Source organism: Fringilla coelebs (assembly GCF_963513975.1).
Source record: "Fringilla coelebs genome assembly, chromosome: 3".
NCBI classification, from domain to species: Eukaryota; Metazoa; Chordata; class Aves; order Passeriformes; family Fringillidae; genus Fringilla; species Fringilla coelebs.
In genome coordinates this window covers 82126499-82151988 of record NC_140030.1, presented here as the reverse complement: position 1 = coordinate 82151988, position 25490 = coordinate 82126499, and the positions used below count along the sequence as shown (strand labels likewise).

Genomic DNA, 25490 nt, shown 5'->3' with positions numbered 1-25490 from the left:
GGAAGGCTTGGAAACTTGGCAGAAAAGTAGCTAAGTAGCAAAGAGATAAGACACCTGGCTCAAGTGAATAACAAAGGCAGGTCTGTGTCCCCCTAAAACAGAGAAAAAACCCCAAAAGGATAAATCAAACAACAACCTGCAAAATAAAAACACAATGCAACACAGAAGTATATGACAGATTTGTCATAGGAACAGCTTTGCAACAGTCAGAGGTTTTGTATGGCTATAGCAGCTTAGTCCTGTCACCTCCCCCAGAAAAAATACATTCTTTCTCAGTGCTTCATACATTGCAATAGAAATGGCTATTGGACAGTTCCTGACTTTCTCTGAAATCTCGTGGTTTGATCTAAATCAGGTCATAAAAAAACTTCAAACTTGTCAATGTAACAACTTATCAGGGAAGCCATGACAGTTCTTTGGAAAAGTAGCTGTGCTCCACTGGCAGCTCCCATTCCTGCTGGGCTAGAGTAGGGATCCAGTATTTTTCACATGATCTGGTCCATTAAAATTAGCATATAATGAACTAAACCAGGATCTAGCCATAAAGAAATGCAAGATCCTTCACTGATCCTTGGGCATGACAGAGGCCATGGAGAGGGACATTGCTCATGCCAGAAAGGCTCTCCACCCCATCCATCTCTGAGCAGCAGCCTGGGACACATAGAACTAAGGGAACACTGCTCCTTCTGCATGTTATAGGTGGGTGGTCATCAGTTCTCCTGGTCTTTTGAAAGTTGTTGGTCCTGGAATCCTCAAAGCAGCAAACCTGCTGCACCTGTGGTTGCCTGCTGTGCTGCTTGCAGACCATGTGTTTGTGTGGAAGGGAGAAATCACTGTTGGTGTCTCCTGAATGAAGTGAAGGTGAAGGAGGGGTTCATGTGTGCCCTGCAGGAGCTATTGTTCATGGGCATTAACTCATTATTTCTTTTTAGGGAGCTGTTTTTACCTCTCTGTCCCATTTCACCTTTACATGGTCTGAAACAAGGCACCCAGACACAGAACTTCAGGAAGTTGGGGCTGTGTTGCTGACCTGTTCCTGCTGGGGCTCACAACAGCTTGGGAGGAGAGATAGGAAGGGGTACAAGCCGTTGTGGATGAGAGCAGCCTTTCCCACATGCATGATGCCAGCCCTGTCTGCTGCCCCAGGCAGCTGTGGGATAGAAGTGTGGGGATTTTCAAATGCACCCCTTGTGGGGCTCTGCTCTGGTCCCAGTGTGGCTGATGGTCAGTATGGGTCCTCCTTTACAGGGACACAAGTGATGTCAATCAGACACCCCCTGGCCAAACAGGACACAGACAGGTTTTCATCAGGCTCCAGAGAAATATGTCCAAAGTCCCTCACCAGGAGAGGATGGGGGCAGAGGAGACTCTCTGTTCCCAGTGAGTGCCTGAGTGATGTGGCAAATGCTCCCTCATGTTTCCCAAGTCGGAATGGTCATTACTGTTAGCTCAAGCAGAGCCAGGGCCTTCCTCCCAGAATAAGTATAAAGCCCTATTAAACCCACCTAATGACAACACAAATCATGTTGAACAGAAAATGTCTTGTGCTCCCTACTCAGGCTGCAAAGGCTTGCGGGTTTTGTCCTGGTTTTCCCATTCCTAATTTGCCTGTGGGAAACGCTGCCTTCCCCCAGCCCTCCCAGTGCCAGCACACAATAGATGCTTGTTTTTTGCCTGGAAGGAATTGCTGAGCCTTTAAATAGCTGGAATTTGGTTTATTTTTCTTCTGTACTTCAGCTCATTCATTACTCGGTCATAGCATCCTAAAAGTGAAGATTTCCAAAAGCATTGGCATTTACCTCCTTTGTTTTGTTTTGGGTTTTTTTACCACAAAAAGATGCTCTGCATCTTGAATTTCATGCACCAGCCTGGTGTTAGTGTCACTAACTAATCTTGCAGCAAAATGTCAGCTTCCAACAAATTAATTCACATGCCATTAAGCAAACATGGACTGAGTAGTGAGGACTAGCAAGAGCTGATGGCAGCATAGCTGGCTCAAATGCAGCTGTAAAGGTCAATTATTTTTTATGTCAGAGAGACTTGGAAAGTTTAGCAGAAGCCCTGTGGAGGCTGTCCAGGCTTGCTCTTCCCTCCAGCACTCTGGAGTCGAGGGCAGAGAAACACCTCAGGGAGTGCCCAGCTTTTGTGGATGCTCTCATCTCTGCAATTGCTTTCTTTAAGCTGCTTTGCCCTTCCAGGAGCCTCGTGGCTTCTGTGCATTTTAAGAGGTTTAAAGGAAGGAGAGACTCCATGCCTCTGCCCGTGGCTCCCTGCAGAAATGCTCCCCCAGTGAAATGCCACACTGTGACATGCACCCAGGGATGCCATGCTCAGCCCATGCTTTTGGAGAGTAGGGATGAGCATGGCATGGGAACCTGCAATGCATCCTTCAGACAGGCAGCCTCTAGCACCTCTCCAGCTGGCACTGAGCTTCAAAGGTGTATTGATTGGTGCTAATATTGCTGTCTCCTAATGAGAAAGAAAAAAGGGCTTTTTAACTAAATAAACAGATATGTCATTATTTATTGATAATAAACTAATACTGCAGAATTAAACTAACTACAAAGTGGAATCTGTTCAGAGCTTGACTACACATCTTCCTGGTCCTGGCCTGTGGCATGACTTACTTATTTGTACAGCACTTCCAGAGCAGTCAGCTCCTGAGAATCAAGTTTTTCTCCCTCAGTCTGCCCCCTGCGATGTTCAACTTCCAAATTGGTCTCTGAGGATTTGCTTTTTACCTGCAGACCAGGTAATCCTGTTGGTCATGACACTCTTCCCTGACTGTGTCATGAGCTGATTTATACTTCTTCCTTATCATCTGGGGAGGTTTACTGAGAATGCAGTTTGAAGAAATGCAACCAAAAGCTGCAGCTGAGCCCAGGTCAGACAAGTGCTCTCTCTCTGCCCAAACACACAGACAAAACTACCAGTCCTTGAAGACTGTGACATAGGTTTGTGTCTTCTTAAGGAACACCACAGGGAAGAGGACCTTCACCTGGAGAGCAGATATTTCTGGTAGTAGTTAGGAAGAATTCCAAGAACATTTGTAAATTTAATGCAATGCATATAGGGCTTTATTATAAATATACATCTTCAACAAGTTGACCTCTAGGAGTATTCTAGCAGCAGTGGAATAAGTGAACAAAGTATGTGAAGTAAGTGGGTTGGGTGGTCAAAAAGAAAGGGACATGTGCACATTCAAAGCTAACCACAAGTCTTTCCATCACTGCTGAGGCCTGCTGGGATGATACAGAGGTGGGAAGGGGGGGTGAGAACATCTACAGCCCCTTCTTCCCTCTGCCCTTCTCCCCTGGGTGCAGGACAAGCTGCCCTGAGAGGCAGGATGGGGTGGGATGAGGAGGATGTGCAGCAGCCAGGAGAGACACTGCACTCAGGCTGCTGCCAGTGGAACAAGCTGAAGCCTTTGAGTCTGGGCTGGTCCATCTCACAGCAATAAGCAAAGGATGTGCATGGGCAGGCTGAGGGAAGCCCATCCACCGGGGCCAGGGAAGGACAATCAGGTCAGCTGTCTTCTTTCCTATGCATGCTGCCAGTCGTTTCTTGGTTTCCATGGAAACTGGCTGCTACAGAAATGATGTTATGAAAATGACTTCGGAAATTTAAAGCTAACAGATTTGCTTTGCTCTAATATGAGAGACTCATCACTATATTGCCCTGCGTGTGGGGTGAAAGCAGTTTTGGAGAAGTTGCAGGTACCCCAAGACAGCCTGCACCACCTGCCCTGTGCCACTGACAGCCTGTGCAGCCCCAAACCCCAGCCAGGGGAGGAGAGGAGGAGGAGGAGGAGGAGAAGGTGGAGATGGAAGGAGCAGAAACTTCAGATCCCCTTAGCTCCTTACTGGTGGGTACAGCTCACACCAGCACAAGAGGCAGCGCTGTTGCCATCTCCGGGGGAAGAAATTTATTTTTTGCCCTGCAAAGTCCAGGCCAGCATTAAGGCAGCAAATGCACCAGCCATGTGTTGAGCATGTGTTGAGATATCCAAGAGGCTGCAAGGAGACTGTGCTGCAGCACCTTGAGTGCAAATAGTAAAGGCAGCAATGGTGGCTTAGAGACAAGTGCAGCCACTGTGAGTCTGCCTGTCCCTCTTACCCAGGTACTGAGCAGGGCACTCTTTATTCAGTGCTTGCTTTCATCCACAGAGTGGTCAAACATCAGACTTGTTGGATAAGCCTACTCTTACATAAGTTGCTCTCAGAAATACATGTATTATTTAATAAACCAAGGTCATGGCTCGCTGAGAAGCTCTGTAGCAACAAAGCAAGCCAGTCTTTGATGGAATAATTGGCACAAAAGCATGCAGAACTTAAAAAGCTTAACTCTCCCTCCATGTTATTAATTACTCAATTGAGTTTCATTTGGAAGGAGTCCATGAAAGTATAAAGAGGTATTTAACCTAACAAGAGAAACTCTACAGCCCAGGTTAGGCAGTGTGGTGGAGGCCTGTGGTCGAGGATGAGGACCAGTGGTGTGAAGTTCAGCTGTGCCCACCACAGCAGTGACCAGCATCTCCCACAGAAGGAGGCAGGACAGATGCATACAGCCCTGTGCCTGTTCAGCTTAGTGCAGTGCTTGCACCTGCAGGTAATACCTTCAGCAGAAAACAGCCTTGAATAATAATCAGGCAATCACAAAGATATCTGGAAGCAGATGCCATTAGGGTGGAATTAATTTCTAGCGTGAATTTTGATGTTTCTAGAAGTTGATCCAACATTTTACAAAAATGTTGTCAATAACACAAATGCTGAAGGCAGCCAAATCAGACATCAAACTTTTTATTTTTTAAGTCCTACAAATGACAGTTGATCATAGCACTAAAAAACAAGTGTTTGTAGTTGAAAAGTTCATTGGTACAGTGAGAGCTACATGATCCTGGTATCTTCCTGTGAATATTTTTCTGCATCTCTGCTGCAAAATCCTCTCAAAATGACTACACCAGGTTACCCATGACCCAGTTTATGGGGAGACTCCCTCAGCAAGGGTCTACAAAACTTGAGGATATAAAACTAGAAATCCTGAGAGCAATGTATACTCTGTTGTGGAGTGTTTCATCTCCTTATGTAATGTTAAAATGCATCCATGCAGGCCTGAGGAGTATAAACACTAATTACTGAAGTCATAAAGAACTTTACAGTACCACTAACAAGAAATTAGATACCTCTTAATTTAGAAGCAGAACTTGATGGTCTGTAATCCATCAAAGGAGGAACAAAGCTCCACAGAAGACAGATCTGGTGTTTCATGGGAGAAGTGTGCAGCTCACAAATGCCTGTAACCACAGTGTTGAAGACACACAGCATGAACAGACATGATTTGCTAATGACCTGCTTTTACATCTAAGTTTAGCTGATCAATAAAGTGTTTAAAAGAATATAAGGGTCACTCCATGGAAGAGGACAGCAAAAGAATAATGCATTATGTGATATTAATATATATATATATATAAAAGGTGGTGATTAAATGTACAGAGAAGGGAGCTCTGCTTGGGCTCTTTGGCCTCAAGCTGCTGGACAGGCAGGGCATGATTCAGTTACCTACACACTAGCATTGGCTGCCTCTTGATTTAGTACATAAGGTGTTTTCCCAGCTGATTTAAATCTGTCATGGGAGTAAGAAAACACTCATACCTGAAAGGAGTTTGTTTGGCATGGATGGAGTTTTCAGGATTGATTAAGCTTGCCGTCATTAGCCTTTCCCAGATCTGCTTCAGAACCTTCCTCCCAGCTCATGTCAGAAAAGGCTCAGATGTTCTTTGGAGCCTTGCCAGAGAGGGTAGAGGCTGATGTGGGGGAATCAGCTTTCCAGCCTACTGCCTTTCTTCCTGGATGAGCAATTTATCTCAAAGCACTCCACCTCCTCTGAACACCTCTCACCCAGGCGGGCAGCATTCCCTGACAGAACAGCTCAGTGGTTTTCCTGATGAGTTTGCAAAGTGCTTGGCTTCGCACTCCAGCTGGTCCAGCCATGGCTCAGCACTCAGGAGCTTCAAGGAAAAGCACAGAGCCATGGTGCAGCCTAAGTGGTTGGGGCCAGAACAGAGTCAGGAGATGGGTCCCATAGGTCCCACAAAGCAACCAGAGGAGCCAGGTTCTGTATCTGACTCAGGCTAAGGAGGAAGCTTGGCCAGAAGATAAGGAGATGTTCAGAAGACAAGGCAAGAGCCTGGACAGAAGAAAGGAATTCAAGGAAACTTCAAAGAAAGACTGTCTGACTTGTAAGAACCCAGTGAGTAAAGGATAGAACTTTTTTCAAAATCTTTATTCTATATTACAATGTTTAGAGTGTTGTGTTGTCAGTGTTAACTCCTTTTCTGTTCTAACAAAACAGCCTTGGACAGCAGTGTGATAGAAGGTGGAGAACAGCAGCACACAGTCAGTTCAGCTCAGTACCCTGGGTGACTCACCCACCCCGACAGAGACAGCAACCCTGCCAGCTCAGGGGTGCCAGTCCATACCTCCTCTGCTCTCAGTGCCTCAGGCTGCCCCTGAGACAGCCAAACTCTCAGATCAGGGAATGAGTGCCCACATCTGACTCCCAAATTGTTCAACCGGTCCCTTTTTATTCAGCCAAACACATCAACTTTCAAACCAGTCTAGAATTTGCTTGACCCACAGTTGTGACAGGAGTGGAGACTGCAGGTTTCAAAGTTGGTTCCCAGTGTCCCTTTCCCACAGCAGCACATAAAGTATGGGGAAATCACCCAAAAGCCCTGTGCAAATTGTTATCTGAGAATCTGACAAATGCAATTCAATGACACAGTGATAACTGAACTCTATCTCAGATCACAACAAGGGGCCTTCTGATAGTGTCACTGAACATTTCCTCTGTAGTTTTGTCTTGCAAACCAAGGTGTTCCTTCAGCTCTGCGGTGCTGCCTGTGCAGCTGCTGTGCCACAGCACTGAGACTCAGCATCCTCAGCACTGGGAGAAGAAACCAGGGCTGGCAGATACACACCCTGAACTGCTGCAGGTGAGTCCAGCAAATGACATATACGAAATCTGTCTATCCTGATGAGTGTTAAAACAGCACAGGTTTTTGGTTGTTTGTTTTTGGTTTTTTTTAACGGACTCATGCATTTGTGTTCTCTCTGAGGGCAATATGTCTGTGAGGACTTCACTTCCAGGAGCTAGCAGAATTTTCCCCCAGATGGAAGTTCCTTGGTCAGTAACTGAGGCAGAGACAGAAAGGTATGAATCATGCAGGAACAGGAGGAAGTTTCCTTGGGAGAAGATTCCTTCAAACCCTTCAGTGCAGAAGCCACCAGCTTCACCTCTGACCTTCACCTCTCTAACCTTTATCAAATTTTCCATCTGTGGCTGTTGCTTACAGAACCATTTTCAAGTTTCTCTAAAACTTGTTTTTCCCTCAAGAATTATGCTAACAAACTTGATAAATTTGAAATTATCAGTAGGCTTTAAGACTTTGGGAGGTTAGTGTTTTGCTAAAATATCAGTGAATGTGCATTAAAAGGGATTCTAGAAACTTTTTAGAAACTTAGCTGGTTGATGATGAAAAAACTACGTTTAACCAACACTTACATAAATCTGCAGACTCTGGACTACTTGCATCTGACAGAGCTTTACAAATAAGCTGCAATCAATTCACATGACATTCTTTGTAACTACAATTTGAAATTGTCTAAGAATATGAAATTAACTGAAAAAGCAGCCTTTTGTGGATCATACAAAAAAAAAATTAGCACTTTCCTTAGCTGAAGTCTGCACGATTTTGTCAATTATCTATCTGAGCTCTGGATGTGAAATCAGTCACTTAAAAGCCCAGTGACAGGTGACAGATTGTTCTTAGCAGACACACCCCTAGTTACTAAGGAGCTGATGGTTTCTGAGGCTTAGATAAAAACAAGTGCTTAAATTCTCCTCCTCTGAATGCACAGCAGCTCTGCATTTTCTTGGAGAAAGACCTAATAAATGAAATAGTGAGGCGTTTGGGGATCATTCCATGATTTAACTTAAAAATAAGAGCATAATGCCTGAGATTGTTCTTAGTGAATGCCCTTTGTCCGAGCACATAATTATGTCAGTTATAGATAAGATTTTAAAGAGATCTCTAATATGTTCAAAATCTGAGACTTGCCTGTAGTTAAGTTGGGAAAAAAACTCTGAACAGCATTAGTTTTTTCATGTTCATGATGAGCATTTGAAAAAGATGGGGGATTTAAGACAAACTGCTGTATTGCAATGATCATCTTGAGTGATGAGTTTAAAGGCAAACAAATGTAAAAAGGAAGCCATAAACTAGGAGAATGCACTTACTGCTCCCAAGCACAAGAATGAGATGAGAATCAGGAGGAAGCAACACCATTATTCAGAATTATACTGTCAGAAGCCCCTGTTAGTGCTCTGAAGGACCATTCATCACAATAAGTCCTCCTTTCTCTTCCTCACCTGAGAAGTGGCCCCTTCTGAAGCACGGGGTTTGGTGATGGTTGCTGTCGAATATTTCTGCCAACAAAGACTTTTTCCAGACTGGAAGAACAACTCACCAGCCACCTCTGGCTGCTGTTAGCCTAATTTAGCTTGAGCAGAGAAAAACCAATCTATCAGACATCAATTTTAAATAGTTTGTGAGTGATGTCATTAAGCACGTGTTTAGCTTCTGCTCTTGTTCCTGCAGAGATACTGAGAAGGCACGAATCAGACATGCTGGGAAAACAGAACTATCAGCATGGGAAAATGTATGGGAAAATAAACCCACCAGTATGAAGGAAAAAACCCTTCTGTATAATTCAGTGGCCCCTGAACAGATGCCTGTGCTCAGTAGGTCTGGTCTGAAACTCAATTTAGGGAGGAGGTGAGGGCAACAGCACCGGGTCCTACCCTAGGGAGACTCTGGAAGGCTTCCCCAGCAGCATTGCTTGGCACACGGAGGGGAATGGCAACAGTTGAGTGCAGAGAGTGCACACAGACACCCCCATGTCCATCTGGGAGCAATTTCCCCAGCAACTCAAAGAGCTCCAGTTGTCCTACTACTTTCCAAAACCTCAGAGCTCAGGTTCTGCACTGCACATGCTGTCCCGCTTCACCAAATTCTGCTGGCTGTCTTGCATCAGGTGCTCTCTACAGTTAATGATTTTAGCCCAGCTCCCAATGCTTTAGGCAGGAAACCAGGATCCTCCAAAATCAAAATGTGACAGAAGGTTGTAGCCCTCGGTAGCCAGCCACCAACAGACTGACTCAGCCTTCAGCCAGGTCACAGTGAGGCATCAGGAAAAGAGCAAAATATTGGATCTGAAAACACCAAGCAACAAGATATGAGGTATTTTTAATCTCTGCTGCTTCTCAGAAAGCAGCAGAAACCACACCAGGTAGAGAAATATTTATATGCTAAATTAACACTCTCAGTGTGCAAGACATGAAGTCATTCCTGTCACAAACAAGAAAAACCTTGAATTCTTGCCAGGGAATCTGGACACCACAGCAGGACACCTAAGGTGCTTGCAAATCTGGAACAACTGTTTGGAAATAATATGTTGTGTTTGACTTTGAACTCTCAAATCTCATCCTTGCAGACTGCCTGTTTCTTGTGAGATCCTTCTGAAGCCATGTGCATTTTTTTTCCTTTACCCCTTGCCAAAGGTGTGTTATTTGTGTAGGAGATCCTGCCCTAGCAGACTGAAACCAGCCTTTGTAGCATGATGAAACAACACACACTGACTTCTCTGACTCTCTCCATGTATGTTGGATGGCAGCTGTCTCAGGAATATACTCTAACTTCCAGTGGAACAAAACACCTTACATGTGGCAGGGTACTAGCAGAGAGTCAGGTCACTCGACATGTGGGGTGGGCATAAGCCAGTGAAATATACTCTAAACTTGATTACAAAACTAAAATAAAACTCACAAACTCCTTGCCCTCCCTCACCCACTAAAGAGTAAAAACAAAAGGGAAAAAACCTCAACAAGATATAACGAGATCTACCTGATACCTCATAATTTTTTGATACATGGCATGGCTTCTGAACATCCTCTCCAGTTGTCTGGTTTGAGTGTCTACTTTGATATGCTCTGCTCCTTGAATGTGACTCCTCTCTCCCTGCATGCTGCTAATTACACATCCACCTGAATGGCATGCAAAACACATCACCAGAGTGGCTCCTGGCACACCATCTCTTTTCTCTCCTAGCCTTCAGTGATGTCACTGTCTGTGTTGTATCACTTTCCCTTCTCTGGGCTTTAGCCTAATCTTGGCAGAAATGCAAGAGCACCAGTGAGTCATGCAAAAATTTAATTTATCTAGTATTGGATATATAGGGAGAAGTGTAAGGACAGAAGAAGCACACCACGATAACTCCTCAGAATACCCTTGTAGCTTCCAGTGACTTGTGCTGAGGGAATTCTTATGTCTGAGAGGGAGCCCGAGCATTTAATAAGCTTCAATATATTTTTTTCCCCAATGAATTTTCTAATTTTGTTGTGCTATTTAAACAGCTTATTTCTAAATAAATTTCATACTCGTGCAACTCTTTCCAGTTTGTTATGAATTCTCAGAAACCACATCCCAAAAGAAACAATTACCATACAAATACCTTATTAGCCCTAGTCTTCAGTTTTCCCTCAGGAATTAATAAAGATTAAGCCTGACACATTCACATGACAGATGTGGAACACGAGGTGCAGAGTTTGTAATAACCACCCTCCACTCTCTTCGTGATAGAAACCTCTGGCCAGCCACTGTGTTTTGAAAAATGAAGATGTGAAATGGAAGGGGAAGTTTTGAAGTAAGGTTAGATGAACACGTTAGGAATGAAACAGGGCCAAAGGAAAGTAGCTCTGAGGCAAGAAAGCAGTTCCTTCCACATCTTGTGCCTATGACCCTGTGGTGATGAGGTCACCATTAAAATTTGTGTCAGAAGCAGTTTATAACTCCCAATGTCTTCAGTTAAAAAAAAAAAAAAAAGAAAGAAACAACAAGTTCTTCAAATAAATAGTACCATCATATGCTTGGATTACAGTGACATACAAGAAAACTTAAGTGTCTGTTAGTATTTGCCAGTAATACATTTAAGACATGCTTTACAGATGAAGTAATTTACATTATATGAAAAAAATTGATTATTTAAGGAAAACTGCTCTACTTTTAGTCAGAAGCATCCTTTAGTCCAATTTATACTAGTGAGTCAGGAAATTTTAAATCTAGCTCTACATCCAACAGTATAGCTGCAATTATAACCCTCATGTTTTATATAAGCTGCCTTTTTTAATATAAAACCCTCTTCCTTTTTGAATCAAGTGCCTAAATAACATAAAGAGATTAAAAGATCTGGCAGGAAAAAATAAAGCTATTAGAAGCCTGCCCTTATTTCCTTGGCTTTCAGAGGAGTACATTGAATTAAAATCTCTTATGTGTTGCAGATGAAAAGATCATTTGTACCAGCAGTTAGGAATAAGTTAGGCAAAGTCAACCTACAGAAACAATCAGCAAAGCTAACCCAGAATAAAACTGTCACGCAGTTGAAAGTTAATTTGCATTAACATTAATGCTTGGGGGGAAAAAGAAGAGTTTTTTTTAAATTCAATTGCACGAACGTGGTTGCTGACTGCCTTGGCAACAAGCAGCCTGCACATACTCCTCGTGCCTGCCCTGACCCCACAAGGGTTATTCTGACATAACCTACAGCACAGTATCTCTGCAGCCATCATAATAACAATTTACCCCTCAAAAAGCATCATAGCATCGCAGAATCACAGAGTACCTTGGGCTGGAAGGATTACTAAAGATCATCTAATCCAACCCCCTTGCAATGAGCAGGAGCATTTTCAATTAGATCAGTTTGCTCAGAGGCCCATCCAGACTGACCTTGAATGTTTTCAGGGGTGGGGCATCCACCACCTCTCTGGGCAACTTGTTCCAGTGCCTCACCACTCTCATAGGGAATAATTTCTTCCTAATATCCAATCTAAATCTACCCTCATTCAGTCTAAAGTCATCACTCCTTGTCCTATCACAACAGGTCCTGCCAGAAGGTTCCCCTCCAGCTCTCTTGCAGGCTCCCTTTAGGTTCTGGAAGGCTGCTCTAAGATATGCTCAGAGCCTCTTCTTCTTCAGGCTGAAAAACCCCAGCTCCCACAGGGTGTCTCCATAGAGGTGCTTCAGCCTTCTGAGCATCTTTGTGGCTCTCTTTTAGGCTCACTCCAACAGATCCATGCCTCTCCTGTGCTGAGGACCCCAGAGCTGGATGCAGCACTGCAGCTGGGGTACCACGAGAGCAGAGTAGATTAGAATTCAACCTACTGGCTGCTCTTCTTTTGATACAGTCCAGGATGCAGTTGGCTTTCTGGGCTGCAAGTGCAGCTCAGAAATACGTAACCCCAGAACACATTATTCCTACACACTTGCATTCAGTAACATAATGTTCTTCTCTGGAAGGACAAACACCCTCAAGTGAGGACATGAGTGGAATAATCATCCTCTTCATGGCTTCTGGGAATTCTAAGTACTTCTTGCTTTCATGGCTAACAAAATGGCAACTGGTTACCACAAGCAAATGCTTCACTGCTATTTAAGTAGCTTCAGGGTGACCATGAAGACAAAGCCCCACTGGACATCTCCAAAATTCGCCTTAAGGCGTGATTCAGCTGCTAGCCCGGGAACCCAATGGCCTGCTGCTACCTTCCAAACATCTTCAACAGGGCAACTTCTTGAGTCCCTTGATGTAAATCAGCATTGCTCTCAAAAAAGCAGCCTGTTTGCCCCCACATCATGGCCAGTAAGCAGCTTTTTGTGTAATGCTAACTTTCAGCTGCATCAGGTGGCACAGCTGGTGATACAGAGAAGGCAGGATTGCACAGCAAAGAGGAGGAAGGCCTGGACCACCTCTGGTGCCAGCAGCCCACCTTAGAAGAGTTTAAGCTGGTACCTACGGATATGAACAGGCAGAGCAGCCTCTGCTTGCCAGTAACAACTGCAATGGACAGACCAGCAGAGCCTTTGCAAACGCCCTGGGCAGAGCATGCAGCCCTTGGGAGATGCTGAATTCATCAGGAGGTTTAGTTCTCTGTCCATGGTGGCCATCAACCTAAAGGGGTTGTCATCCACACCCTCTAATAAATGTATTTCTATTTCTTAGGACAGGCTGTCACAGCTTTTGCAGGCAGTTGCTTTTCCACAATGCTACATAAACACCCTATAGTATAGGAATAACTTACATGGCCAAGAGGTGCTAAAGGTAGGGAATTCCACCCTTGTGTGATGGTTTCCTCCTTCTAGGGAGTACAGCCCAAAATTGTGTCAGAAGTGACAAGACCCATGTATGTGGGAATCAGAGCCCTCAGTGAAGTCCTCTGATGAAGGAATAAGCACTGGAGAAGCCAGTGAGCCAGGTTCATGTCTGCGCTGTTGTGACGTGAGCACTCTCTGCTGCTTCATGCCCTGTACATGCTGGCCTCTTTCCTGCTCCTGGACTGACAAGAGTTTTGCCTGACCTAACCTTTAAACACAGAGGTGAAGGGCGAGAGAACAAAGATGCTCTCAAAGACCAATCCAAACCATTGACCAGCTGTCAATTTCAGGTTGGAGAGGCATACAGCTAAGGATGCTACACCTTATTGATCAGTGCTAATAAAAATAAGAACTGCATAATCATAGGAAAAGTTCAAACAGCTGAGAGCAAGTGGCAATCAGCACACCATGATGGATAGAACTGACCATGCATAGGCAGGTCTGCCAAGGGTCTCCAGCTCCAGTCAATGTCATTAAGGAAACAAGAATGTTTAAATATCTCAGTTGTGTCCTTTAGGGTCAGAAATTCAAGGCAGCAGGTCCAAACTTGCATATACAAAATGCCTGGCTTCCAGAAACAGCACGGTGTCCCTGCTAATGGAGAGAGGCATGCACACAGGGGCTTTTGCTGTACCACCTTCCCTGTATGCACACTGGCAGAACACAGTGGAAGATGCTCTGGGATGTGCCTCTGCTGGGCCAGGTGTGCCAAGGGTTTAAATAAAAGTCAGTCCAGCTCTTGCAGGAAGTCACATTGGCAAGGCAGTGGGCATATTCCAGCAGCTCTCCCATTCCCTGCGTGAACACCCTTATAAAGTACCACATGCCCACAGAGTGTCAACCTCCTTGATCAACTTGCAGGCTAAAACCTGCATTTCAGTGAGCCAGAAGTAGCTACCCTCATTTTTATTTGAGCCCAGGATGTGAAAAAGAAGACCCTAATCCCAGAGCCTTCAGAGCACACAAGAGTAAAAGCAGCAGAAGGCCCACACTTCAAGAGCCCTGCCCTCCTCAAGTGCTGGAGGACATCACCCCATGCCCTCTGCACACCCTGGCACCTAAGGGACCCGAGGGAAAATGGCTGCATGCTTCAGGCCATCCCAAGTGTCCCTCTTCCTTAAGCTAAGCAGGCTCCAGCATCTTCACTCATCCAAAGCACCAACAAGCAGCCCTGTGTACTTCTAACTCCACAAAGGGTAATAGTGATCAATTTTGGAGCAGCTTCTGAAGGACAAGAAGCAGAGCTGTGAGGTGCAGCAGTAAAGCAGGGTAATGGCCAAGTACCAAGGAGAGGGAGAAAAAAATAGAATGGTATTGTTTATTGCAGTGTAATTTGTGAGATCTGGGTATTTGGGAAAAGCATAAATGACACATAGGAGAAAACCACATACTTCTCCTTAGCCTATTCTTGATTATCAGACAAAAGAGGTTCTATTTGTGTACTTTGCTCTCCACCATCTTAATTCTTGCAAAGCAAAAAAGATTCCATTCTTTTCCTTCCGTTCTTTTCCTTCAAAATATGAGGTGCTGTAGGCCAGGCCACCTCATTAGCAGTAAAAGCAGGGTCTCTTTTTCACCACTGTGCCCTTGTTAATCATGTCAGCACTCTCTTGGGATTTCTTGCTACATTCCTCAGTATTTGTCACTGCTTAATTTTTAAACCAACTAAAATACAACTGGACATTACAAGGATTTCCAAGGGCAGATTATGTCAATAATTTTGGGTTTTGCATCATATAGCAAAGGTCCTGTGTTTGCATCTCTACATTAATTTTAAAAAGGCCAAACTACTCACAATTCGAGTGCCTCCTACTGATCTTTTTAAAATGGATAGCAAATGTTGAATCAGTGTTCTGTGAATTCAGAGCTCTGGCTGCAACATCTACGAAGATGACAAAACAGGGATAGATTGGGACTGTTGGGAAGGATTGAGATTTGTTTCTAATACATGGGAGATTTAAAAGAGCTCATGCGAATACGCAGTAGCACTTTTCAGCTAGTGAAACATGAAAATTGGTTGTGAGAAAGTACATTGTTTCCAAAATCCCACAAACACAGGAAAGACAAAAAGCAGTAACAGAATCCAAATGGACATAAATTTCAGTGTGTAAAAAAGACCATTTTATTTAGCATAGGATTAAGAAAAAACCAAGCACATAATAATATTTAAAAAGATCTGAATTTATCTCATGCCTCATAAGTCAGGACACACTATTTTTTAGATCAAAGAGCAGTATTACACATTTCTCATTCTTGTTATACTTCATTGCTAAGATAGAAAAGGTTCTAAATTGAATCTGCCCTGTAATTCGCTACTTAGAGCCAAGTCTTCTTGCAGCAAAATATATTTTCACAGTATCCTGGAGAACTGTACCTCTGTCCTAAGTCACTTAGCACTATTTACCTTTTCTCATCCTTACCGCAGGTAGTTACACACACCTAAGGGGTAATTTCCAGCATGTCCAAGTGATTTAGCACAGGCTTTCCCCGCTAAATCAGGCTGAACCCGCTGCGGTTGTGTCCGATGCGGCTCCGCACGGTCCCCTCACAGGAGGCCATTTTCCAGAGCACTTCTGAATCAATTCTTCCTCCACCTCCTGCTTCCCGCTGCCACCCGGGGCCTTTTCGCCCAGCTGCACAAGTCATCTTTTCCTCGGCCCATTCCAGCACCCTGGCACGCTCCCCTGACCTGCGGTGGGGATACACATCCCCACATCCATCAGGCTGGCCACGGCGCGCCAAGGATCCCGTAACTTCCTTGTCCCACTAGGTGCTACCCACTGAGCGCGTTTGCACCTCCCAGCCCCGTCGTTTCTCTTTTAGCTTTGAACAGCAGGGCTCAGCCCAACCGCGGCAGGGCCTATGGCGCCCGGTACGCCGGAGCGTGGCCCGGCCGCGTGTTCCCGCCGGGATCCGCGCGGATTCCCGGCGCCGCCCTCAGCCCCGCCCGGCCCGGGCGCGCGCCCGCGGCGGGGAGGGGGCGGGCGGCGCGAGGCGGGGGCGGGGCGGGGCGAGCGCCGGCGCCCCGCCCCCCGGCCGCGTGCCCGCGCGCGCGCCCCCCGCGCCGTGACCCATTTCGCCGAACAAAGGATTCGCGCTGGAATCTCGCTCGGCGCCGGGACCTAAAATGGCGCCGGCGCGCCCGCCCCCGCCCCTTCCGCGGGCGCCATAGAGACGGGGCGGGCGGAGCGGCCTCCCCTCGGTGCCGCTCTGTACGCGGGCGCAGCCCCGGCTCGCTGGTGCGGGCGGGAAGGCGCTGCCGCGGCATGGCGGGCGAGGGCGACTCTGAGCCGGGGAAGGTAATGGAGGGCGGGGGGGGGGGCGGTGAGGGGCCAGGAGGAGAATGAGGATGATCATGAGGAGGAGGAGGAGGAGGAGCTGCACGGCACACGGCTGCCCGCGCTGGGGACACGGGAGGTCATGGCAGAGCTGCAGTGACCGTGCCCCCAGCGCCCCGCCCCGCCGTTCCACCGCCCGAGGAAATAGCCGGGGAACAATGCACGGAAAGGCAGGGCGGAGCCGGGGCGCTGCAGGGCCAGGTGGGCGGGCGGGGTCGGGGCTGTGTTCCCCCGGGTCCCTCCGCGGGACCTGCTCTTGGTGGTGAGACTGGAGGGTTCGTGAGGGCGGCCGTCGGCAGTGGTCAGAGACATAACAAATGATGCCCAGCCTGGCAACAGGTGAGACGCTATTTTAAAAGGATGCATCACGCTGCGTGGATGTGGCAGGGATACTTCCTTAGCCAACAACAGCAACATATCAAGTGACTTCTTCCATGTGAGAGCGCTTGAAATTACTCATTAGGAGGTTCGACCAACATGGACTACATCCTTTCTGTCTCACTTGTACACAGGGACAGTTGATGGCTGTCCCTAGGGAACATGGATAAAACTAACGCTGGGGATTTCCATGCTTGCCACCCCCATTACCACAGTTACACAGTGACTTCTCTCACAGAGTGTCAGCTCTCCACAAGTAGTTGAGCCCTGTAGTACTCCATCTTCAAAATCTACTTTGACCAAGTGGAGTACCTTCACAACAAAATAAAACAATCACCTTTGATGAATTTTGCTGCAGTTGCATAGGTGATTCATCATGTTCTAATGATTTAAGCACAACAGACTGAAACGTATTTTCACACCATCTCTGACCAAAGGATTGACAGCAGAAAAATGTGCAGGGGTTACTGAGGGGCAGCTGCCTTGCCCCTGACCCATGTGCCCAGCCCCTGCCTAGACATAGGGTAAGGTCATTAATTAGTTAGGTTTATAAATATTTGTATTCAGTATTAGGTTCAATGCTCAATTCTCCAGTAAGTTAACTTTTTCCAAGCACATTTGCTTGCTTCAGGTACTAAAATTACATGGCATGACTAACTGCATACTTGATTGAAACCTTCCATCTTTGTTGTGATGTAACAAAAATCCTGGATTCGTAAGGGTCTTCGCTCTTCTTTTTTTTTTGGGGAATGTAAAAGTAAGAAATTAAGTAGTTCATTTGTAATATTCAGTGGAAAGGATGGATCAACAGTTTTGTGCAAAGCTATATTATGTAAATTAATAGTTAACTCTTCCAAAAACATCCCTGATATATCTGTACCTGTTCACTTTCGGTCATCTGTAACCCTGGATGCAGAAAGTTCTCAACTAGTTATGCTTGACTATTAAGATAAGAAGTCAGTTTTACAGTTGAGTTGGCATCAAAGACTTCTGCAGAAATGATTTTTTAAATTTATGGTTGTTTTTTTTTTTTTTTATTGTTTTGTTTTGTCTTACAGTCCTTTAAACTCTTGGGATTTCTCGATGTTCAAAATATCCCATGTGCACGAGAATCAGTGCTCTATGGCTCCTTGGGGTCTTTAGTTATGGGTCTTGGACATTTTTTAGCAACTAGTAAGTACTTACTCCTTTTGGGTTTTATATATATATTTATTTGCAAGAATATATATTTATTTGCAAGAAAAAAAAACTTCTCTTTGCTGTTAGGTGTTATTAATAATGGGAAGTCATACAAGTTGTTTTCTCTGACTTTTCAGAAGATTTTTTGTTTTTCTTTCAGGTAGAGTTAAAAGATCTTGTGATGTTGCAGTTGGTAGCTATATTTGCACAATGTTAGGATACTGGTATGTAAAATTCTTCTTCAATTTTGACAGGCCTATGTTGGCTGAATTGTACGACATGATCCCTGTGTTTCAGTTTTCAGAAACAGTGTTTCATGTTGCTTTTGAAACCGCATTAAAAAACCTGCCTAGCAAAGCGTCCTTTTCCTTTTCCCCAAAATAGTTGTCTTCTTTAAAGGAAGACATTTCACTGTGTTTGAATCTTTATGTTTATATATATATTTTTTTTAATACTTCCTATTGTTTCTTGAATTCTAAGCTATCAACTCCCCCACTTATTTCCATTTTTCTTAATAGTTTTTTCCTTTTCATACCCCATCCTTGTGTCCTAATTCCAAAGGCAGCATGCTTAATTTTACTAGCAATGTGGTTGCAACTTTTCAGCTGCCTGAATGACTTTGGCTCGATCCTGCTACTCATATAAAGCAGGGAATTGTGTTTCATTTTCATCCTCTCCTCTAGGTTTTACTGCAGGTACAACTTGGCCCAGCAAAGGATCCGGCAAAGAATGCTTAAAGAAGGAATGAAAAACAGAGTTTTATTTGAAGGCAGTTATCTTGATCCAGAAAAGAAACAAACTGGCAGTGAAAGAAGCGATTCATAGGTTGCTCCGGAAGAGTTGTGGTTTAATACATCTTTGGGAGAAGGTGGTCCAAAAAAAAGTCAGTCTACACTGCAAGCCTGTGAGCTGTCTAAAACTGGTAAATCATGGTTTTCCTAGCAAATCTGAGCAGGAAATTCATCGTGAATCTGTTAAGTCGGTACAAGCCTTGCTTTGTTTCATGTATGTATGTATGTGACTGCACGCATTTGGAATGACGTCCTGTTAAACATCTGGGAGCTGATGTGTTCTCTTCAGGGTCTCAGAGGATTAACGACAGTGATTTGGGACTGCTTTAACTTCCATTATAAACAGAGTGTGGTTTGTTTTAGCAAAGTTGTAATTACATCTCATTTAAATACAGGAAAATATTTCCATCACCTGTTGAGTAAATGTGTTCTTCAGTGCTATTATTAACACTGCTGTTTGTGAAACAGGAATATTTGAACAGTAGGAGAAGGCTTTGCTTGTGCAAAGTGGGTGATAGTCAGCAGCCTTTGTAAGATTTCAGCTGCAGGATAACCAGATAACTTACATACATTGTGAAGCTGAAGGATTTCAATCTTTGTTCTGTTTGAAACTATGACTAAAATCACACTTCAGAGCAGTCTAAACTATGTAATTAAATAATTTTTTATTTCATTAAAAATCTTGCAACTTAAGACACTTCTCTACTATTTGTGGAATCATATTCTACATTATTTGTAGGTAGCAATGCTTGTTTTTTCTTTCATGTTTTTCTATAAAGGCATGTTCTACAGTGATTTTTCACTTAAAAGAAATATCAGTACGTAATGTCAAGGAAACCATCTTGTTTGGAAATACAGTGTTAGGTCTAATAGCATATTGGTAAAAAGATGAGTGATGACGTCACTCACTTGCTTCTGCCTGCATGAGTGACACAATGTTTTTATTTTTTCATATAATGATTTATGGTCTATTATGCTGTAAGCACTTTCTGGTCTAAAGGCATGTCACCAAGCAAAAACAGTTCTTTTCCCCCACCCTGTACTTAGCCTGAGAGAGATTGTGATCTGTTGTTAACTCACATTGGTGCAGGGAGGTTTGAAAATCCAGATGTAAACAGCAGTATTGCTCCACTTATTTATTTGGAAATATACTTGAGAGCACTAAACAAACATGCTATTTATGCTGAGAAAATTAAACTTTTACCCTGTGTGGATTAGCTTCTTATAAGAAGAAAACAAACCTATATACTCTAATTCCTTTTTGCCCCTCTATTCCTCGTGTTTGTTCTGAAGGAAACAGATAAATTTTATTGAGGACATTGACTTCAATATTTTATATAAAAAGTCTTCAGAAGAATTAATGCAATGAAACACTTACTGTCCTCACTGCAAATTCTAAACTGAGAAGTTCATTGGTAGCTAATTCAGAAGAGAAAAATGTTTCCCCTGGTTCTGTGCTGGCTGGGGGGCCAAGGGGACGTGGGAAGCTTCTCCTTGGGGTGGAAGCTGTTGCTTCATAAAGCCCTTGGAGCAGCAGTGGGAAACTGAGCGAGCCATGAAGCTGGTCTTAACAAGCTCCTGTTTTTAATACATGGTTGAGTTCTTTCCTATCTGACCTAAGAAAAGAAAGTGCAACCTAAGCAGGGGGTCTTTTGGCTGTGAGGTCATAGGTCAGCTGGGGGGTTTAGGCAACAAAAGCACAGGGATGAAAATTTACTCTTTGGCAAAGAGCAGTTGTAGAGAGAGAAGTGAAGGGTGTTTTGTGCTGATGGGAAAGAAGTTAGTGTGTGTATAATGGCATCCTTCAAAACACACAAATGCTGTGACTGGTGAGAAAGTAGAAACAGCATAATGATACCGTGTAAGTAAAAAAAATCTGGGGAAAATTGCAGCATTAATCCTCTCTGATGTTAATTGGTGTTGGTATAAGTTACTGTATTTAAGGATGTTTGCCCAATAGCAGCTTAACCACAATTTTAGCAGTAACTGTGAAATGCTAGATGTATTTGCATTGCTTAGATAACCCATCCAATACTTTTGCTTCACTGTGCAGAGTGTAAAATGAGCATGCCAGATGTTCACAGAAAAACTGGGGAAGATGCAGTGTGCAGACAGCCTGGCCAGCACATTGGAGCTTCAGTGTTTACTAAGACTTGAGGTGGAATTAACTGAAAGTTGAGGCCTTTACCGAATAGGGCAGGGCAGAAATATAAGACAAGGAAGCGATGAGCAGGACTCTGTTGGTGTGAAAGGGGGGGCCTGCAACAGCAGAAGGAAGAAGGCTCATGGTCAAACATGCAGGGGAAAAAGTCTGGCATAATTCCTTGAAGTGCTGGCTCCAGCTGCTTTTGTGCCAGCTATGGAGAGTGAATTGAAAGTGACTGATGGGTTACCCAATTAAAGAATGAGAGACAAGATAAAACAAAAAAATCTCAAAGCTGTTGGTTGTCATAAATTAGGATACATTGACAAGAAAACAAATATTTCTGTTATTTAAGTAATTCTGACAGTTGAAAACAATGGCATAACTATATTTTTTTTTTTAAATTAGTGAGTTATATCCCTATTTATCTGTTACTGCTAATTTCATAAAACTTAAGTCATTGGTGGAAATGTGTAGCACACCTCTGTATTTTATTATCAGACTTGAAATGTAAAAGAATTGCAGCTAATGACAGATATGATAGTGTTTGCTTTGCTTTGTCTAAATTAAAACTTACCAGACAGTTACTAGGATGGAAAAGAAAAAAATAATTTTTAAGATGTTTGGTTTTCAGCCCCCTCAGAATAAACCATGAAAAGGGAGAGAATGAAGTATAGCAGCTTGAAACCCTAAGTTGTTAAAACCCTGTCTATTTCACCAACAGTCACATTACTTGGTCACTGAGCAGTGACTGACAAGCAGTTTTTATTCCTGAAGTTAGGGAAATCCTTCCTTAATGCAATCTAAACCACCAGCAAAATAGGGAGATGGGTTTCTGGCCCCATTGCTCCTCCACACCTTTCTCTTCCTGTTCCCCGCTACTGCGGGTAACAGGAACTCTGGGAAAAGGCATTTGCAGCCTCCTCCAGCAGGAGCGCACACTTGGGACTCCGGCAGCAGCCAGAGGCCACTTGTGCAAGGTGTGTCCTCCAGGTCCTTCGGGAAGGGAAGTCGCTGTGGAAGGCACCTGGAGATCTAAGGTTAATTGCCAGCCCCATTCCCAGAGCTGCCACGTGATCAGGTGCCTTCGGTGCCTCTCACAGGTGCAGATGTCCTTCTTCAGCCATTGACAGATGCAACAGGAACTTTTCTGAAGGTGACAGCACAGGCAATTACAGCTGCCATCCCAAGCTTGTGGTTTGCCTCTTTACCCAAGCAGAGATTTTAGGGAGATGTTGGCCCTCTCTGCATTTTGCAGGCTTTCAGACTGTGTGTGTCACCAGCCACCCCAAGTCCTTGAGTGCTGCAAAGTAAAGGTCATCTCTTTTCACTGAGCCTGGCTTTTGGTAGGGTTTTTTTATTTGCGTCTGGAGGAAGTACGTTTGTTATTTCTGGTATAAGCAATCCAGGTAACAATGAAGTACTGTGTGAATTCAGCTGTAATGAGCTCCCAAGCAAAATATTTTCTCCAGCTTAGTAGACTAATTCTTGTTCCTATCCAGACATTTAGCTCAAGTGCTCAGTGGTTACCCATGGAAGTTGTTTGCTGCTCCATTTAAGTCTTGAAACAAATACATTGTTCTTGCCTTGGATAACTGATCAAAACAAAGTTTTACAGTATATTCAGATGCTCAAAAAGATGATCCTTTGATTTTTTTTTTTTCCGTAAGTGAAGAACCAAGAACTAATTCCATATCAGAAGTGGAACTGAGTTTTAGTCAATGTGACTCGAGGCCTTGGAACAGATAACTTTATTACATTTAAAATTAAAATATTACATTAAGCACATACAGCTGCTAAACCTTCAAACGGTGGTGGAGGAGGAGGGTAATGAGAGGTAGAACCTTGGATGACAGTTTGAGGAAAACACAGACTTTTGTTCATGGCTAACAGCACCTTGACTAAGGGTAGGTCCCCTCTTTTTCACACACTCCTTTGGTTTTTTCCTGCTTGAGTTCATAGTTTGCCTGAGAGCCATCCAGCAGGGGGTCGGTCTGCCTGTTCCTGCAGGAATAGGTCATGGCATCCTTATGTCTGCTTGTTTTCAAGATTAAGAGCAGTTTGTTCTGAGGCTATTTTAATCCTGCCAGCTTCTGTCATCTGTCATGAGCAAGAGTGCGTCAAAACCCTCAACTCTCCTGAACATGCCAGGAGCCCTCTGGCAGTACCTAAAATGTACCATGGGAGTGGACAATTACCATGGCAGGGATCTTTCTCTTTAGACTGGTCACAGCTCCAAAAATACTCAGATTGTATAGTGATGATCTAGTGAACAGAAACAAAGATTCCCCCTTTTCCTGCTCTGGAGAGAAGGAAGCATATGCTTTGCATATTTTTTAAACTCCTTGTTTATTTTGTCAAATGCTGTAACAAAGAGCAGCAGGTGTGCTCTCAGCCAATGTGAGTTTTCTCCCTAGACAACAGATCCTCATCTCTCCTATTGATGGCAAATGGCTTGTGATAACTCTGGTGTTCACAGTGTGCTTTTATCCATGACACATTTTGGCCTTCAACCCTGCATATACATGCATGGCAGGTCTTTGGAGTTCACTTACAAGCTTTACATCTCTGGCTGATATTCATGCTTTCTGTCATCCAGGTCAAGGGTTCTTATCACCTTTACCTTTGCCAGGTGGCCACAGTGAGAGATGTTTCTCCACCATGTCATGGTTGTGACACTGCACAGATGCTGTGTGTGGAAACAGGATGAGAGATGCCACCCAGCTGCCACTGCTCTGTTATGTTACTTAAGCAATTAAAGGGAAGCGAATACCCCTCCCTTTCAGGAAACGTTCAGGCTCTGGCTGAGGTAGTGGCAGTATCTCTGAAGAGGAAAAGCCAATAACAGGTTTATTACTGGACTGGATACATTTCCACAAATGGCTGTTGCAGGAGTCCTTCACAGAGCAAATACAGAGAAAAAAAATTGTAACAGCCTGTTCCTCAAAATACAGGGATAAGTTCCCTATTCAGACCCCCCAAAGAAATCTGGAGCTACCAGTGATTGTTACATGCTGTGCTGATAACGCTTTCATCCAATATTTAAGGCCCTTGCGGGCTGTCCTGAGGCAGCACTGGGAGGCCATGACAGAACTTGTTTGACTCGGTTTCTTAGCTCTGATAGTATCCCAGTGTCATATTCTTTCATTACTGCCTACTGAGACTCCCAGATGGATAAAAAGAACTCAGCCTTTTCTTCCTAAACCTCACAAGGTCCCCTTGAACCAGTACCATGGAGGGCTTCGTACACCCACTAACAAGCACAATGGCCCTCTCCTTCCAAAAAGCCAGTCAGCATTAATTTCTACTCAGAAACTTCTCTAACACTATTCATCCTTCTACTGGGGACGCCATACCTCAGCCTGTACATCTCTGTCACCCACACCTGTGCTCTCCAAGAGACTTCTCTGGAGAGCACCTGAGTGGGTCACAGAGTGGCCACCTGCCAGATGGCCAGGCAGCCGCTCCCTCGGAGCACTGCATGGTCCCAGCAGAGCGAGGGATGCCCCTGCACATGGCTCTGTGGAACACACACGTGCAGCCACACTCCCCACGCTTCAGGAATGCTGTGAGATGCCACAAACCACAGCTCTGCGTGAAGTCACACACTCCTGGTATGGCACCAAACCGGAAAAAATTCAGAGGGGTTTAGGTAATGATATAGCAGCAGCACGGTCCCTCTACCGACGGCCTCCTGTGGGATCCATGCTAATTGGAATACAGCCACCATACAAGGAGGAGCCCATGCACTCCCTCCCTTCCCCCACCAGCCCTGCAGTTGCTTTCGGCACTGTAATCTTCCCTGGTTTGTTCTGGAACTAGAGAGGGATACTCGTACTTGGTAAATGATGGACCTTTCATGGCAGTAAGTGCCTATAAAAACAAGATCATTCCTGAAAACTTTTCTTCATTGTCTGCACGAGAATCTGCTGAAAGAAACGGTTGGAGTCTCTCATTTCCCTTCTGCGGGTGTTTCCTTAAAGGAAAAAAAATAAAAAGGGGCTGGCCGGCTGCCAGGCTGTGGAGGCACATAAATATCCTGGGGCTGTGCCAACGCAGCCGCTGAAGCAGCAGCAGCAGCAGCCCCCCCTCCCAGGAATGTCCGGGAGCCGCTGATTTTCAGGAAGTGTCTCCCGGCCTCCACCACCTTCTCCATCGCCAAGCAGACTGTGGAGTTTTCTCAGTGCCAAGCAGGGCTCGGCGTGCAGCCCTGCGGACTGGAGCACTGGATCACAGTGATTGCTCCCACCTCCTTTCCTTTGGAGGAAGCAGCTCCTCTTGCAGCCACGTACGGGAACCAGCCAGTCATCCCGAGCTTTGGCAGCTGGTGTGTGATGCTTGGTGGGCTCTGCTCCTTGTAACAAAGGGGCAGGCAGGTTCATGCAAAAGGTGTGATT

The 25490-nt window shown here is 44.7% G+C and overlaps 1 protein-coding gene across 1 annotated transcript; it reads left to right on the top strand.

The window, feature by feature from the left end:
- Nucleotides 1–16352: 16352 nt before the first annotated feature.
- COX20 (cytochrome c oxidase assembly factor COX20) lies at nucleotides 16353–19977 on the top strand. Its single transcript, XM_084203050.1, has 4 exons — nucleotides 16353–16563; nucleotides 18039–18153; nucleotides 18320–18383; nucleotides 18843–19977. The coding sequence occupies exons 1-4, from the start codon at nucleotides 16531–16533 to the stop codon at nucleotides 18982–18984; spliced, it is 354 nt and encodes a 117-aa protein (XP_084059176.1). The 5' UTR covers nucleotides 16353–16530; the 3' UTR covers nucleotides 18985–19977.
- Nucleotides 19978–25490: the final 5513 nt, after the last annotated feature.

Excerpts from the sequence above, each read along its gene's own strand:
- COX20 (XM_084203050.1), top strand. The coding sequence starts at position 16,531 with ATGGCGGGCGAGGGCGACTCTGAGCCGGGGAAG. Across the intron at positions 16,564-18,038 it reads GCGACTCTGAGCCGGGGAAG|TCCTTTAAACTCTTGGGATT; the intron begins GTAATGGAGGGC and ends TTTGTCTTACAG. Across the intron at positions 18,384-18,842 it reads TGCACAATGTTAGGATACTG|GTTTTACTGCAGGTACAACT; the intron begins GTATGTAAAATT and ends CCTCTCCTCTAG.